Raw genomic sequence first — 18,128 nt, 5'->3', positions numbered from 1 at the left:
TACAGCGGTTTTCCAGAAGAGGTTCTATTTGGAACAGGCCTCGCCAGGGTTGACCAAAGATTGACCGTCTTAACCCTCTTATACCAGCAATATTTGAAAGAAATTAAGCAAATGACCATCAAAGTCCATTTTACAACATCTAAAACCTTACCTTTGTGTTCCAGCAGGGATGTTGCTGTAGGTAGGCCGGTCATACTGGCCACTGGATATTCAACATGGCACCTCATGGCAAAGAACTCTCTGTGCATGGGAGAAACAGAATTGTTGCTTTCCACAAAAGTGGCCTAGATGGTCATAAAGTGACTTGGCCATACAGCGTTTTTCCAGAACATGTCATGATGCTGTAGGTAAGCCAGTCGTACTGACCACTGAATATTCAACATGGCACCTCATGGCAAATAACTCTCTGAAGATGTGAGTACTGCTTTCCACAAAGATGGCCTAGATGGCCATGGCTATGAAAGTTTTTTTTAGAAGAGGTTCCACTGAAAACAGGCCATGCCAGTGCAAATGAGACCATACATCCCTGCTCTATGACTGTGTGTAGATGGAGTGTGAATATATATGTGTGTGTGTGTTTGTGTGTGTGTGTGTGTGTGTGTGTGTGTGTGTGTAGTAGCACTCCATCCCATAAAGGTATTAGCGTAATATGTGCGGCTAGCCACCATAACAGCACTATTAACCTTGTAACCCTGTCTGGAGCAGCACAGCGTAATCAAGCATGAACTGCAGCAAAGCGGGTTAACACTTCTGTGAAAGCCAAGGGAAATGCTATGAACATGCACACACACACACACACACACACACACTCTGTCATACACTCTTCAAAAAAGGCAGAAAACATTAGTCTTCCATAAGCACTGAGTCTGAGCACTGGAGTGAACACTGGAGTTCTGACACCCTGAGAGACACACAGCCACTAATGTAGGACAGCTATTCACACCATCCACACCCTGCAGAGCGAGAGAGGCCGAGAAACACTGACAGAAAGAGAAAGAGGGAGAGAAAGAAAGAGAAACACACACTGAAAGCTTGTAGAACATATCTGCATGTTCAGCTCATCCTGCAGTCCAGCCCATTTGCTGTTGGTTAACCCATGCATTCACACTGGCAGGCAACATGTCGCTCGCTTCGTCCTTAGTTTGACTGTTGTCAGTGGCTGTGACCGAAATGGCTCCCTACTCCCTTATTAGTGTTGCGCTATTTAGGGAGACACTATGTAGTTCACTAATTAGTGATAAAACAGGAGTGTATTCGGACACTATGCGCCAGCGCCGGTCGCAGGAACACACACAGGTGAGAGAGGTGGTTGAGCCGTATTTAAAACACCGTAAACACACATGCAGATAAACTCATTTAAATATTGTTTTTGTAATTAGTGATATTTAAGTTAATTCAGTTATTTTAGTTAAGATCATGTTGAAATAAACCCTGTAATATTGTTAATATGACAAACATCAGCTGTTTGGGTGGTTTTCTCAGTATTTTGGCGGATTTGAAACACGTTTTACCCAGTGAATTGGTTTTGTCTGAATCCCTCTGTAACAATCTGGCAACCCTAATGGCTCGCTGACCGCTCCATTTCTTCGGCTGTCTGTTGCTTAGTAGCGAAACCCGCAATGCATTTTGGGACACATTTAGCTCGCTTAGTAAGCAGCGATGTTTACTATAAATCATGATGTATTATGGGAGTTTTTAGTGCCCTCAAAATCACGTTCGAATCCCCCCTTATGATTCGGACACTCAAAGAAAAATGGCTGAAATACTCAATAGTGCCCTAACTAGTAAATAGGGAGCCATTTCGGTCACAGCCAGTATTTTCATGGCCTCTGGCACTGTCATGTGTGGGAGTAGTGTTGCCTACTCCTCAGTAAGGAAAGTAGCTATTGACTGTCCTAAAAGTCGCTAGAAGTCGCTAAATGACGTCATCGTCTAATTTGCATAATACATGTTTTTGAAGCTGTAAAGGATTAAGGTTGTGGGAGAAAAAAGAGACTAAAAACACTCTAAATATGTTAGAAATGTTACAAATGAACTCTAACAAATGAACAAATTCTATTGCTTTTTAAATAGGCAGTCACTTTTTTTTTACAATAACTTCATTTTTACGTGAATTACATAAATGAGTTTTTTGTCATGTTGTTAAATGTTATTATAAGAGCGGCAGTTAGCTAGTTATTAACTTTTATTCTACGTTTTTTTAAGTGTTTTTGTTTGTTTGTTTGTTTGTTTTTTAGTTTTCTTTATTTTTAAACCTATTATAGACAAATTGTTCAATGGTTCAATAGATATTTAGCTTTTTACAAAGAGTCAGACACTGTGTAGGAGGTGAGTGACAGGCTATGTGGTGAATGAGGTGAGTGACTGACTGAGACTGTGTGATGTTAAATTCAGTGATTTCTTTTTTTCGTGTCACACTGAAGACACATTTATATTTACATCCTGCTCTGTAAATACGTGGGCGGGGTCAGTCAGTGGTGGCTTTGGTCATGCGCAGTTTATTTACAGTGTGTTCGTGGAGTGGTGTGGGTGAGACTGCACTGTGAGTGTTGAGGGCGGGGCTCACGGCAGTGACTGAAGAGCGTGTGTTCATCTCAGAGTCGCCAATATATACACAGTATTATTTTTACTTTACTACTGTACATAAGTACTAAAATACTGTATCTGTATCTAATAGAGTATTATTCTTACTTCACTACTGTACTTAAGTACTACAGTACTATGTCCGTATCATAGACTGTGTATAGCTGGACAGAGCATCGTCTCTCAAAAGTGAAGCCACCACAGATCGGGCGCCCCCTGCTGTTCGGCTGCAGAAAGCTGTGTAACCCCACCCATCCCCATAGGTTTCAATGGCAAAACAGACAACTTTCAATCATGTTTTTTCTAATATACTGTAATTCTACCTCCATTATTTAAATGCAGCAGCTAGTGTAACCTCTGCTTATATTGTCATATTTTATATCCCCACATAATTTGTTTTTAAAAACGTTATTCAGCTCTATTCAAAAAAGGTGTGGTTATTGCAAAAGGGCTGGTTATGGGCGGGACCAATAACAGACCGTCAGCTCCGCTGCGCTCTGCAGCCTGTGACCGCTCTGCAGCCCTCAGGGGCGTGGTTATTTAAATGAGTAGGCTGTCTCTTCAAAGTGTTTCTCTCTCCTCTGGTCTCTACTGAGCAGACTCGGGCTTCAGGATCGCCAACATGGCGGAAGATTTTGCCTTTATTTTCACTGAATGAATGGGAACAGCGACACGGCGTCCACTTCCTTTTTTACAGTCTCTGGTGCAAACTTAATGGACTTCCTTGCCTATAAGGACTTCGGTTTCTGTTACATTTAACCAAGAACACTTTATACAAGAGAGAACGAGAGAGAGAATGAGAGAGAGAGAGACAGAGAGAGAGACAGAGAGAGAGAGAGAGAGAGAGTTATAAAACAGCACATATAATCATAAGTATTCATATAATCATAACTATAATTCACACCTCCAATAGCACACATACACCAAGACTTAAATCACTGCTTATGCATGTGGGTGTTTCTCTCTCTCTCTCTCTCTCGCTCTCTCTATCTTTCTCTCTGTCCCCGTCATCAGAGTGTCACAGCTTTCTAAACAAACTCTCTCTCTCTCTTTATTTTTCTCTCTCTATCTCTCTCTCTCTCTTTCTCTCTCTCTCTCTCTCTCTCTCTCTCTCTCACCCATCAATAATGGAGCTGGGTGTAGCCGTGTTTAAGCTTTGACAGCGGCCTTCTGTCACTTTACTGTTGAATAATACACACACAAAGAGGGGGACATCGAGCGAGCCGGCTAAAGAATAGCATGTGTGTGTGTGTGTGTGTGTGTGTGTGTGTGCATCAGAAGCTTAAGAATGACCTGTCAGCGCGGTGCATTACTGTTGCACTTAGGTAGGTTTTTCGCCTACCCAGCGATTTTGGCTCCATCAACGCTGAAACTTCGCTCAGCGTTCGTCCTGAGTGAGGATGGGACGGAGATGGTGCTTTTTTTTTTCCAGGAGAACTTCATACACACTCCTCCATCTCATCCCCGATATAGACCGGCCTGCACCAGCTGTGTGCAGAAACTCGCGAGGGTGTAGTTTGATGAAGAATCGCTTTAAAATGCAATATTGCGAAATACAAAAAATTAACCATATTTTTCGCACTATAAGGATTGCACCGGATTATAAGGTGCACTATCAATGGACGTCTATTTTCTGGTCTATTTTCATATATAAGGCACATTATGCAACACTAGTAAGGAACAGCGAGTGTCCATTTTTCACTTCTAATTTTAGCAGACAAAACTGTAGGGACAGTTTTTCAGTTGCACACAGGTTTTAATTGATCGCCGACGAAAACTCTGCTCGGAGGCAAATCAGGGATCACCCGCAAAACAGTGATCGCTCGCTGACCTGTTGCTGACTGATCGCAGACAAGTCGTAAAATCATGACAAATATTCAACATGTTTAATATCTGACTCAGTCAGCGACTAGGAGTCAGGAGCAGCAGCTACATACAGCCAATAAGATCACAGAGAGACAGAACCACGGGTCCAAAACACACCAGAGCTGTTTATGGACAGTCTGACCATCCTAGCATTCCCCCTGTTATATCAGTAAATGAGCCCACGAGTGAGTCCTCTATGAATAGGTTTGAATGGAGCTAAAAGCTAAAAACTTTAAATTAAAAATAATTATGAACTACTTGTTCAGAATATTTCTTTTTTATTTAAGAAAAAAAAAGATAAGAAAGCATGCCTGTAAATTTCATTTTATCTAAACAAAAACACTGTTTAACACTGTAAAGCACTAGAATTACTGCTACTGTGATCTGCTGATCCCAGAGATACAGGTAGAACATGTTTAAAAGGCTTATAACTAGAGTTTGAAATGTAAAACAATTATGTTTGCGATACAAAAACATTTGTCATAGTTCTGTGTTCAGGACATAAGTACATTTAAGTATAAGAAGATCAGACTTGAGATCAGATTTATGAACTCCAATTTTGCTTATTTGCTTCATATGAGCCCCTTATGTTGGACTCACTTTAAGTGCGTATTCTCCTCTATAGAGGATCTCTGGCATGGCATTGCTAGTTCTCGAGTTTGTTTTGGAGAGCAGCCAGGTGAGTCCGTGATTTCCCACAGGGAGTGTAATTTGTGACCCCGTGTCGCTGATCAGTCGTGTAGTTTGAAAGTCTCAACAACTGAAGACTCAAAAAGTTGTGTAGTGTGAACCTGGCATAAATTGCTTCAGTTTATTTACAGTAAGCATAGATTTCCAGATTTCCACTAAGGCTAGGTGCAGCAGCATTAGCATAACCAGCTAACTGCTAGCGCTAGCCATGGATAGCAGGGTGGGAAACTTTTGTGAGCCTTTGGAGACCTTTGGGCTTTGCTAGTATTTGGAAACAATGACTTTGAGCTTCTGGAGCGAAGCCTATTTCACGTCATCACTTCATATGGCTGGCAATTGAATGCGGGTCTAAAAGGCCTGCGGCAGAGCCGGAGCAGTCGGAGGAGAATGTTGATTTTAAAAGGAAGTTCAGGAAAGAGACAATTTTATTAGAAGACTTTAAAAATATTTTCTATTACAATTACAATTATGCTTTTCAGTAACGTCCCATATCAAACATAAAAGCTTTTTATCTAATGCTTGAATAGAAATCTTCAAAATTTAGGGGTTTAATGTCAGGCAGACTATTGACAAAAAAACCCTGTCCTGTTAAAATACAATATATTGCAAAATGCAAAAGAGTATTTTTTAGCACTATAAGGTGCACCAGATTATTATAAGGAGCAACAGCAATAAACTTTTATTTTCTGATCTATTTAAATTCATAATGTGCACTGGATTATAAGGCGCATTATGTGACACTAGTAAGAAACAAGGGTGTCGCCATGTTTTCCTTCTAATACAACAATTTAAGTAAAGCTTAAATTAAGTGACAAAAACTGTAATTCTTAAAAAAACATCTTATTTTAAAGTCATTATTTATTTTTAAGGCTGAGTAAAGTGCTTCTGTTTGTTTACAGTTACAGTTAGATTTCCAGATTTTCACTAAGGCTAGGTGCAGCAGCATTAGCATAACCAGCTAACCGCTAGCGCTAGCCGTGGTTAGCAGGGTGGGAAACTTTGGTCTCGCCTCAACATTTGGGAGCCTTTGGAGACCTTTGGGCTTTGCTAATATTTGGAAACAATGACTTTGAGCTTCTGGAGTGAAGCCTATTTTACATCATCACACACACAGTGTCTCTTACACACACACACACACACACAGTGTCTCTTACACACACACACACACACACACAAATTGGTTCTGCTCGTTAAAGCATAAGAATGGACTTCATATGGCTGGCAAATGAATGCGGGTCTGAAAGGCCTGCGGCTGAGGCGGAGCAGTCGGAGGAGAACGGCATTGTGGGAGTTGGAGTTGGAGCTCACGCTGCATGGCTCCCGGCTGCGTCCAGATGGGATGAACATATTTACGCTATGAGCTGAAAAACCTTTAATGAATCGGGGTCACGCTTCTTCTGCCCCACCTCCACCCACAAGTTCACCTACAGACTGACGACTGCACTGTACCGTCCTTTCTAAACCCCCCCCACCCCCCCACCCCCGTAGAGATTGACCCCTTCTTGATTTTTTTATTTTTTTGCATGTTTATTGTTTCAGATCTTAAAAAAATAATAATATTAGTCAAAAACAACCACAAACAAACACAAAATGCAGTTTTTAAATGATGAGAACTGATGTACAAATTCAAAAGCTTCTTTTATACAGCAATAAAGCAGAATAAAAAAGAAGATTTGTGCTAAAGAAACCCTCAGTCATACATAAATTAACATAGAAAATGAATGCGGGTCATTTTTGACCCATGTTGCGCATTAGAGGAGTAGAGATACAAAAGGAGCTTTTATTAAAAAATTAAGAAACGAAAAAAAATAAAGAAGGATGTTTGATGATTAAAAACAAGTTAATTAATGAATGCCTTAGATACTGAATGACTAAATTAATGTATTGCTAAGATATATGATAGAAACCTTCAGTCATACATAAAGTTACATAGAAAAAGAAAAGGCTTTTATTTTAAAAGTAAAAAAGGAAAAAATGTCTAAAGTGCTGAGAACTGAGAAAGACACACACACATAGTTTATACAGCTGTGGAAAAAACTAATAAGAGGCAACTTAAAAATGATGAGTTTCTTTTATTTTACCAAATTGAAAATCTCTGGAATATAATCAGGAGGAAGGTGGATGATCACAAGCCATCAAACCAAACTGAACTGCTAGAATTTTTTGCACCAGGAGTAAAGCAGCATAAAGTTATCCAAAAGCAGTGTGTAAGACTGGTGGAGGAGAACATGATGCCAAGGTGCATGAAAACTGTGATTAAAAACCAGGGTTATTCCACCAATTATTGATTTCTGAAAGCTCTGCATCTTTTTTGTTATTTCAGCCATTTCTCATTTTCTGTAAATAAATGCTCTAAATTACAATATTTTTATTTGGAATTTGGAAGAAATGTTATCTGTATTTAATATCTGACTCAGTCGGTGACTAGGAGTCAGGAGCAGTGGCTACATACAGCCAGTGAGATCACAGAAAGAGAGAACCAGGAGTCCTGGTTCTCTGACCACCCTATCATTCTCCCTGTTATATCAGTTAATTAGTTTATGGAATAAAACAACAATGTTCATTTTACTCAAACATATACCCATAGAGAAACTGCTTCTTAAACTGAAGTGGTCTCTTATTTTTTTTCCAAAGCTATATTTCATTTACAGCTCTGCTTCTTGACTTTCGGCATTTTATCACTTTAACATCCTTACAAATAAAAAATACAAATAAAAAAAGAGCTTAAAGGGTTAATATGCACTTCTGGTACTCTGATCACGTACAGAATTCACTGTTCTGCATGAGAAGCCAGGTTTAAACACCTCCAAGATGCACTGTGATCTGAATATGATTACTTACTTCGTTCCCTAGTGGTTTAAACCATCTGTTGTGTTTTCTGATAGAGAACCTCCAGTAAGCAGAGGCTTCCTTCATGGTGTTCTGTCACAGACATCCTGCTTGTTTAATGTTTGATGGATTGTAGACTCATGAACACAGTTATACACAGTTAACTTGTACCAACAACAAATTCAGATCTTTGTCTGTCACTCTGGGTTGTTTCTTTACCTCATAGATGAGTCTCCATTGTGCTCTTGGGGTAATTTTGACTGGATGCCCACTGGTGAATTTCTAAAGTCCTTGAAATAACCTTCAAACTCTTTCCAGCTTTATGTAAAGCAACATCATTTAGTCATGGCATGTCTCGTATTTTTCTTGTTCGCAGCAAACTCAAAAAGTTTAAATAAAAATATAAATGAATACTGAGGTTATCCAGACTATGAAGGAACACATAAGGAATCATGTTGTAACTTAAAAGTGTTAAACAAATGTGATTGTGATACCACAACATAAGGAGGGTGAAAACTATCACACTCCTCCTCTGATACATGTGAATTCAGACTTTGCCTCTTTTTGAGCTGCTGCTGATGCAGCATTGCCGAGTAGCATCACAGCGCTGACGCTCGGAGGAAAGCGCAGCGACTCGGTTCTGACACATCAGCTCACAGACGCAGCCTTGTGCTAATCAAAATCACCCTAGGAGTGATGAGGGGAAAGAGCAGCATCTACTCTGCTAATTATGCTCTCTCAGGGCTCCAGCAGCTAATGGCGAGCCGCATGACCAGGATTCGAACCAGCAATCTCCTGATCATAGCGGCAGCACTTTTGACCATTAGTCCTAAAGGTGGAGCAAAGCTTCCAATAAAGTGAGTTTAGGCAAAACTGTAATGTTAAGGAGGCAGTAACTTAAAAGTAACTTGGTTACTTTTAAAATCATGTAATCCATAAAGTAATTAAGTTACTTTTTAAACGAGTAATCAGAAATGAGATTAATTTTTAAAAATAACTATTCTATCACTGCCTACTGTACTGTACACCTGGTATTTAGCTCGGAATGAGGTCTGATCACGTTCTCACCAAAAACTTAATGCTCCAAAATTATTTTGGGACTTGGTTTCTATGGTGTTGTTAAGTGATTACTACTGTGGTATCCTTTGTGGTTGCTGTGGGGTTGCTTATTGTAATGGGATCACAGGTGGATGCTATGATGTTGCTAAGTGGTTGTTAGATGGGCTTATAGTATTGACAGATACGTAGTTATTATAATTATTTCAGGTGGTTGCTATGGTGTTGCATGGTGGTTGCTGTTGTTTTGCTAAGTGATTTCTGGCTGTTGAATTCTCAGTGGTTAGTATGGTGTTACAAACTGCTCCAGTGTGAGGTAGTTTTTGTTTTCTTGGTAAAGATTTAAAACGCTTGAAAACTAGCAGCATCTGGCAAAGTGGTTGCTATGGTGCCGCTTGGTGTTTGGTGATTGCTGTGGTGGTGTTAAGTGGCTGCTATAGTCTTGCTAAGTGATTGCTGTGGTTTCACAGGTGGTTTCTATGGTGTTGTAAAGTGATTACTACTGTGGTATTTCATGTGGTTGCTGTGGGGTCGCTAAGTGATGCTTGGGTGTTGCTTGGCAGCCAATCGTGGGTTCCAAAATGTCTTACTACTTACTACTAGGTGAGAAAACACCCTAAAAGACACCAGATGATTGATTAAATGTTGATTAATGTTGGAATTGGTTTGGTTGACTGGTGTTTGATGAACCTCCAGCAGTTTATGGTGTTGTTATGTGATCACTACTGTGGTATCCCATGTGGTTGCTAATTAATTGTTTGTAATGGGATCAAAGGTGGATGCTATGGTGTTACAAACTGCTCCAGTGTGAGGTAGTTTTTGTTTTCTTGGTACAAATTTAAAGTGCTATAAGAGTAGCAGCATCTGGCCTCTCTCTAATTAGAGAGCTCATTCGAATAAAACATATTTATTGTGGTTGCTGTTGTATTCTAGGTGGTTGCATTGGTGTGACAAAGTGGTTGCTATGGTGCTGCTTGGTGTTTGTTTGGTGATTTCTGTGGTGGTGGTAAGTGGTTGCTGTAGCGTTGCTAAGTGATTGCTGTGGTTTCACAGGTGGTTTCTATGGTGTTGTAAAGTGATTACTACTGTGGTATTCCATGTGGTTGCTGTGGGGTCGCTAAGTGATGCTTGGGTGTTGCTTGGCAGCCAATCATGGGTTCCAAAATGTCTTAATACTTACTACTAGGTGAGAAAACACCCTAAAAAACACCCGATGATTGATTAAATGTTGATTAATGTTGGAATTGGTTTGGTTGACTGGTGTTTGATGAACCTCCAGCAGTTTATGGTGTTGTTATGTGATCACTACTGTGGTATCCCATGTGGTTGCTGTGGGGTTGCTAATTAATTGTTTGTAATGGGATCACAGGTGGATGCTATGGTGTTGCAAACTGCTCCAGCAGTTTGTAGAAAAGTGTGAGGTAGTTTTTGTTTTCTTGGTGAAGATTTAAAGTGCTATAAAACTAGCACTTCTTTCCTGGGAATCCTATCTACCCAGCCGAGAACATCCTGACCCTCCAACGTTTATCTTATCCTCGGAATTATGGAAATGGATTCAGCCGCACCGTATTCCACAGTACGACCGGTGTATCCAGACATCAAAGCAAATGGCGACTAGAGCTGGAACCTGAGCTAATCCCTCAGTTCTCATTTTGGAGATTACGGTAAACGGTGAGGATCTAATCTTTGAAATCGTTAAAGCCAGTATCTGTAGGTCTTTCGGGTCCACAGTGGTCGTGTCTAATTCTCTTAAGTGGGATTTTCAGGGAAATTTGAATTTGGAAATGGCTTCAAATGGTTTTAGAAATCAACGGCTAGATATGCACCACACACATACATACACACACAAACACACACACACACACACACACACACACACACACACACACACACACACACACACACACACACACACACACACACATAAGAAAAGGCATTATGCATGCCAGCAGACTCTTTGATGTGAAATATAGCTTATTTTCAGCCATAATCATATTTGATGTAATTATATGTACAAAGAGAATAGGTGTGTTATTATGCTGTAAAGAATAGGGGCAGCATGCAGGAAAAAAATACACAAACTCCCAGCAGAGAGTTTTGTTTTTGAAGATATTTTTGAAGGCTGGTGTGGATATACTGCATTATAATAATCATTTTTATTTTTTCCTGCTCTTTTGTATAACAAAAAGGAAAAAGAGCCCAAAACAAAAGAGGGCTCCATTATAGCGACAACTGTGGTTTAGGGTGTGTCTTTGTGTCTTTGCTATCAGAACGTCGGGAAAAGTATGCCTTGGGTCACATGAAGAGTGGATGCAATTGCGAGTATTTATTGAAATAAAGTTGCCACACCTAATACTAGGGATGCTCTGGTACCAGTTTTTTCTTACCGATTCCAGCTTTTCTGGTATCTGCCGATACAGAGTACTGACACCGATACCAACTGTCTTATCCTGAATAAGATATAATAACCTGATTGGCTGCTCTGCAGTTTCTTTATTTTTTTAAAGATCTGTTAAGATGATTGGCTGCAGTAGATAATGATTGACAAGGAGCTCCTGTTGTCGACTTAAAATTATTCAATTAAACATGTAATGATCAAAATATGGACAAAAACAGTAATCCTGCTCCATAGCATTAGCATTCGGCTCGTTAGCAGGTTACTCAGGTTTGGTTGTTTACAATATGGTATCGGTATCGGTGCAACCCTACATAATATAAACTGTGTAGTCCAAAACCCAGACTCCTTTCTCCATTTCTTTCAATGGACAAACTCCACCTCAGGACTCCAACCCCCAGAATGCATCTGTCTCCATAACGTGTCCAGACTCTACCAATCAGCTTGCTTTCTCTCTCTCATTATCGGCAGAATTTTAATATTTCTACGTTTTCAGCTGTGTGATTATCTTTGGGTATTTAAGCCTGTCTATTTCATATGTTTTCTGAAAAGTATTGCCACCGTTATCCTACGACATACAGAGCGTTCTTTCACTGTTTGTATTTCCTTGTATGACTTGTTTTTTTTTTCTTCTCTTTTTTGACTTCATTTTCGCTCTACCGGTTTTCCAACTCTATATTTTGGCTCAGGATGACTCTTTTGTCTAGTGGTTGCTACGCTGTTGCTTTGTCTTTGTTTGGTTGTTGCTATGGTGTTGTTTAATGGTTGCTGTGATATCCCAGGTAGTTGTTATGTTGTTGCCAAGTGGTTGCTAAGTGGTTTCTATGGTGCTACTATCCCAGGTGGTTCCTAAGCCGTGGTGTTGCTACGCAATTGCTGTTATGTTCCTAATTGTTTGTAATGAGATTACAGGGGGTAGCTGTGGTGTTGCTAGGTGGTTAGAAGATGGATGCTATAGTATTGACAGAAATTTGGTTACTACAATTATTTCAGATGGCTGCTGTGGTGTTGCTAATTGTATGTAATGGGATCACAGGTGGTTGCTATGGTGTTGCTAAGTTGTTGTTAGATGGGTGCTACCGTGCTGATAGATATGTAGTTACTATAATTATTTCAGGTGGTTGCGATGGTGTTGCCTGGTGGTTGCTCGATGGGCGCAGTAGTATTGACAAATACATAGTTACTAGAATTATTTCAGGTGGTTGCTATGGTGTTGCTAAGCGGCTGTTAGACAGGTGCTACAGTATTGAAAGGTACGTAGTTACTATAATTATTTCAGGTGGTTGCTAAGCTGTTGCTAGGCAGTCAAACAGGGGATGTGACACAGTTTGAGGAGTTTTTATAAAGTTTTGGAGTTTGGATTACCTGACCTTACCTTTTGTAAAATAAATTGAATTAGATAAATGCATCATTTTTGGTATATTAATTGATTTGTTTTTAATCTGATCATTACAGATTTTTATCTTGTCGTCGTTAGCGATGAAAAAGAGCAGCTCTGTGGTGAGAAACTGACCACTGCTGAAAGGCCAGAGGACATCTAACACAAACTGTGCATCAACAGATGGGCTTCAGTCTCTAACTGTACTCCAACAGGATGGAGCTACGCCGGGTGGTGGTAGTGGTGGTGGTGTTGGTGTTGGTGGTGGTGGTGGTGGTGGTGGTGGTGGGGGGGGGGGATCTGATAAGTGGGCAGTGAGTGTGTATTAAAGCCAGTGATGCTGCTGTATCTGATATATATGCACATCTCAGCGGCACACACGGCGGCTACCGTGTATCACATCAGTGCCAGTGCCAGTGTTGTGCTGAGAATGGCCTGCAGGTAACATCTGGTCAGCAGTGTCGTATCGTAATCGGTTTCTATTGATTAATGGAGGCTGATTCATTTTACAGCAGCTGCATTTTAAGTGCATCTAGAAATTTAGCTGAAGAAAATGCAGCTAAAGCGGTTTCTATATCCTGGTAGTTGCTAGGCAGTTGCTAGGCTGTTGCTACGTGGTCAGTAGTGTAAAAAAGTTAGTCATATGTGGCTTCTGTGGTGTTGCTAGGTGGTTGCAGCATTGCTAGACAAGGTTGTTTAGAGAACTTTAACAGTATCCTCAAGTGCAGACGCAAAGACCGTCAAAAATGTTATGATGATGAAACTGGCTCTCATCAGGACCGCCCCAGGAAAGGTCTGGACTCTGTGGTGAACAATTCATGTGTGAAAATGATGCTCTCGTGCTTTCTGAACCTAAAACTCTTTCACAATTCCAGCCCCATGAATCCTGGAATTGTTATCTTGGAATATGCTCGTGTTCATCAGGGAAGAAAAAATCCATTGATCCAGGAATAACCTGGTCTATATTCAGTATATTCAGGTAGTCAGCTGACCTCATTCTTTCAGCACATACTGTTGCTGAACCTAAACCTGCAGACCAACTGCAGCATCAACCCCACATCATTTACTTACTTAAATCCAGGTGGAGACTTTTTATTAGACAGGCAGTGTATTTCATATATGACTATATCTCATTTCTGTACATATATTCTATTTCTGGGAGGGAGCAGACAGCAGCGGTGGGCAGGCTCTTTGTCCGGACTGTATCCGGTGTGTTTTTCGATGCGTGATGTCGTGCACGTAATCTCGTAAATCCTGACACTGGCAAACCCAGCGTTATAAAACTGTCCTCTTTCAATGATGTTTTTTAAGCTCCGAAAAACCACTAAATCTGTTAATCGGCTCCGGAAATCTCCAGTCTTCCTTTTTTTTTTTCCACCGTCCAAAATATCCATCTAACTTCTGGAGGAACCGAGAAGGAGCAATGCAGTGAGAGAGAGAGAGAGAGAGAGAGAGAGAGAGAGAGAGAGAGAGAGAGAGGGAGAGAGGAAGAGAGTGATGGAGAGATTTGTGGGAGCTCCATCTGTAAACATAATCTAAGAAAAAGCTGTTTACGAGAGAGAGAGAATAAGAGAGAGAGAAAGAGAAAGAGAGAGAGAGAGAAATGGGGGTGGCTTTAGCATTAAGCCAGGGAATTACAATTTAACTGGTTTTAAGGGCAGTTGACAGAATTGGACAGAATTAAAAACCTCAGTGTGTGTGTGTGTGTGTGTGTGTGTGTGTGTGTGTGTGGTCCAGTCAGGAAGTGTGTCAGTGTGTGTTTAAAGTCAGAATAATCACAAAGTGTGTCAAGTGCACTTAACATGGTTTGTTCATTAACACATTACTCTGAACTGGTGTGTGTGTGTGTGTGTGTGTGTGTGTGTGTGTGTGTGTGGCTTTAGCAGTCATGCTAACAGCATGCAATGGAAATGTAACCAGGTGTTAATCCAGGGTTCAAGCTTTTGAGCAATTATTTACATAAAAAACGTAACTAATATTTAATCGTATTATGAAATATGTTGTTAATGGGTACGCAGTATATTTTTTTTAATAATATATATTTTTTTTTTCTCAAACGCTGACCAACAGCCATTTCATTACAATTATAAATATATTTTTTTACCCAGCTCTATTAACTTCACTGTAGAATATCCCAAAACTATAATATAGCCAGCTTAGCACAAAACAAATATATAAAACAAAGTTTGTCTGAGACGCATTTAAAACAAATACAAATCAGATCATCTAAACCGCTTGAGGAGATGGTCTGAGACGCTTTTAACAAACATACCCTCGCTGTCCAATAAAATTACTCATCTCCATTTTTGTCAATTTTTAGTTTACTACAAAATTTAAAGAGACAAACTGTCCCTTACACTGTGCCAAAATTTATTGATGAACGGACCAATAGAAACTCTTCTAAATGAACTGAAATAAACTCTTTTTACATTGACTTCCATTGAAAGTTTACAAGGTTTTTTCTCTCTCCTGTAAAGTTGTTTTTTGGAGATAAGTGTCTGAGACGCATATGAGACATGTTATATGCTGTGTTATATGCATGTTATATATTTTTAATTTCATACAGCAATCCAATTAGCCAGAAACATATTTAACTACCTCGTGTAAAAGCTAAAATTATTCATTTAAATTTATAACAGGATTCAATTCAGGTGTGAACAGGGATTCTGGGATAATAAAGCTGTGAAGGAACTTCTTCTGTAAATTCCTCTGTTTTCTCACACAGTCTTCATTAAAATGGGAGTGTGGGGAGTGTGGGGAGTGTGGGGCGTCCCGGGTCGGTTCTGACCTGCTTCAGAAGAGCAACTACTTTCCCCCTCATGTGGAAAAATATGTTTCATCAAATAAACATGAAACATTAAAGTTTTATTTAGGAAATTTCAGAAATTATTCATTTGTAAACACAGCGACAGGTTCCATATTTAACATTACGCCCCTCTCTTTCTCTCTCTCTCTGTCTCTCTCTCTCTTTCTCTCGTTCTGTTGTTCTTTGATGGTCTTCCATGGGAGTGTATAATAATACAGAGAGCTGTGATTTTTTTTGTCTGTGTGCAATACATCATATTCACTCTCCTTTTCTCTCTCTCTCTTTCTTTCTCTCTCTCTCTCTCTCTCTCTCTCTCTCTAATACAGTAATGCTGCTGGACACGACCGAGTCCACCTCAGAACTTGGCTGGACAACATATCCTGACAACGGGGTGAGTCTCAAAACCTGAAGTCCACCTACCCTACACCCTAAAACTATAATCTCACTAGACCAGGGCACTCAGGTACATAGAAAATGACAACAGTGGGATATCTAAGGGATATATAGAGATATAGGGATATACCATGTGGCTAGTACTCAGGTGATCTGCTTGCTGGAAGTGTCATATGCTTAAGTGCTGTGTCATGTGATCGCAATGGGGTGTGATACCAATGCGTGGTACATCCTGGGCAATGTAGTTCAGAGGCTGCAAATGGATGCAAAGCTGAGTGTGGGAGAGATCGGAGAGCTTTTAGCATCAGGCATGACAACACTGATGGGTGTGGTGGTCTGGAGGTGAGGTGTGTTCAGGTAAATTTCTGCCGTGTTTCTATCTTGGCGGCGGGAAATAGATCACTAAAATAGGGCTCTTAATGTTAAAAAGGATAAACCCTATGTTTTTTGCCAAGATTTCCTTATTTTGAATTTGATGCTGCAACATGTTTGAAAGAAGTTGGGACGGGATCATGTTTACCATTGTGTTTCACCACTTTTCCGTTTACCGTCACTCAATAAGCGTTGACGTTTTGTAGGTGGAAATTCTTTCTCATTCTTGCTTGATGTGCAACTTCAGTTGTTCAACTGTTCTGGGTCTCTGTTGTTGTATCTGTTGCTCTTGCTCAGATCTCCTCCCAGGCCCCCAGCTTTTCCCTTCCAAAATGTGCCACTGGAAGTGTGCTGCTGAGGGATGAGAGGACCATTTAAGCGAAGTTTTCCATTCACTTCCATTCATTTCGGGGTGTCTTTGAACCAATAATAAATGTATTTCCAAGCCGTTTTCGGTTATGACAAGGCCGATGTGCTTTAAAAAATGAAGTTTTTATACAACTATGCTAACGATGACGTGAATAAAAAACGCGACCCAAAATACCCTGCTGTAATGTTTGGAGAAGTTGCTCCTTATAATTCAAAAGTACGGAGCCGATTGCCGTCGAACAGGGCCAAAGTAACCTCATATTATGCAAATATAATAATACTGCTAACATTGACAATACAATACATTGTAGATAGTTAGATAGTAGTAAATAGAAGTAAGATAGACTATGAGAATTATAATGTATAGATATAACTATATTTTATATTACACATTTATTATTATCATTACAGAGTTTCTAAAGGCTTGTTATATAGAAAAACTATGAATATTCTTCAGTAAATCCATGGACTGATATTGGCTATCAGTAATTCTAGTTTATATCGTCTGTTCATTTAATAAAAGCCCCATTTTGGGAAGGAATGGAGCTTTTCTCACTCTTTTCTCAGCACGGTTGCTTGCACGGCAAGGGGCAGATTCGCGTCATGCTGGCGCCTGCGCAATCTCTCACTTTCCAGGTTAACGCCCCCACGAGAAGCCGATCTGGAAGTGACACGATTGGCCTCACCTGGCTCCGTTGAAAACAGCGGGATGGCTTGGTCCAGTTAATATATACTGTTGTAAGGCTATTCCATGGGGTACCCTAATTGTCTTTGCACACCTCCGCTCCTCACCTCGGGCATTGTGTTGAAAGTAATCAAATCAAATCATGAAGCCTGGCCAAAAGGGCAGTTGACACCTCTTGCTTGAAGATGGGGCCAAAGTGCAACTGACCATCTTGCTTGAGGATATCTACTGAGTTGAAGAACTTTTTAAATAGTGGATCTGGAATGTATCTTGTCAATATGAAATGTGAATGTCATGTTTGGTATCATTTTAATGGTCTCAGTGTGAGACGTACAATGGTCTCAGTGAAGAAATGTTAAAGATAACCTTAATAGAACATATAACTCTGAACTTTGGGAGAAAAGTTTCCATTCTGAAGAGACACTCCCATTCCTGCTCCTAAAGCGGAGGTGTGCAAAGACAATTAGGATACCCCATGGAATAGCCTTACACTGTCAATGTCTCCTCCTCGTCCTGACCACTCCTTCACTCGCAGTGTGTAAGCTGCAAGCTGATTGGCTCTTTTTCTTGAAGGGCAGAACCATAAAAAATATACCAGACAAAAAGATTAATAAATCTATTGAACTTTTTTAAAACGTGACCTTGTGATGTCAAACCAACAGTTAAATATATATGTTCACATCTTTGTATTGCAAAATATTGACCT

At 40.1% G+C, this 18,128-nt stretch overlaps 1 protein-coding gene across 1 annotated transcript in view; it reads left to right on the top strand.

Annotated features, from left to right (window-relative positions):
• ephb6 (eph receptor B6) overlaps nt 1-18,128 on the top strand; it is a 121,478-nt gene that overhangs the window by 41,455 nt on the left and 61,895 nt on the right. The window contains exon 2 of the mRNA XM_049480743.1: nt 15,930-15,994. Coding sequence (XP_049336700.1) covers nt 15,930-15,994 — 65 coding nt within the window. The remainder of the gene's footprint in view (nt 1-15,929; nt 15,995-18,128) is intronic.

This window comes from Astyanax mexicanus, chromosome 6 (assembly GCF_023375975.1).
Source record: "Astyanax mexicanus isolate ESR-SI-001 chromosome 6, AstMex3_surface, whole genome shotgun sequence".
NCBI lineage: Eukaryota > Metazoa > Chordata > Actinopteri > Characiformes > Acestrorhamphidae > Astyanax > Astyanax mexicanus.
The sequence above is the reverse complement of the archived record's forward strand: the minus strand, read 5'-3'. Positions and strand labels throughout refer to the sequence as shown.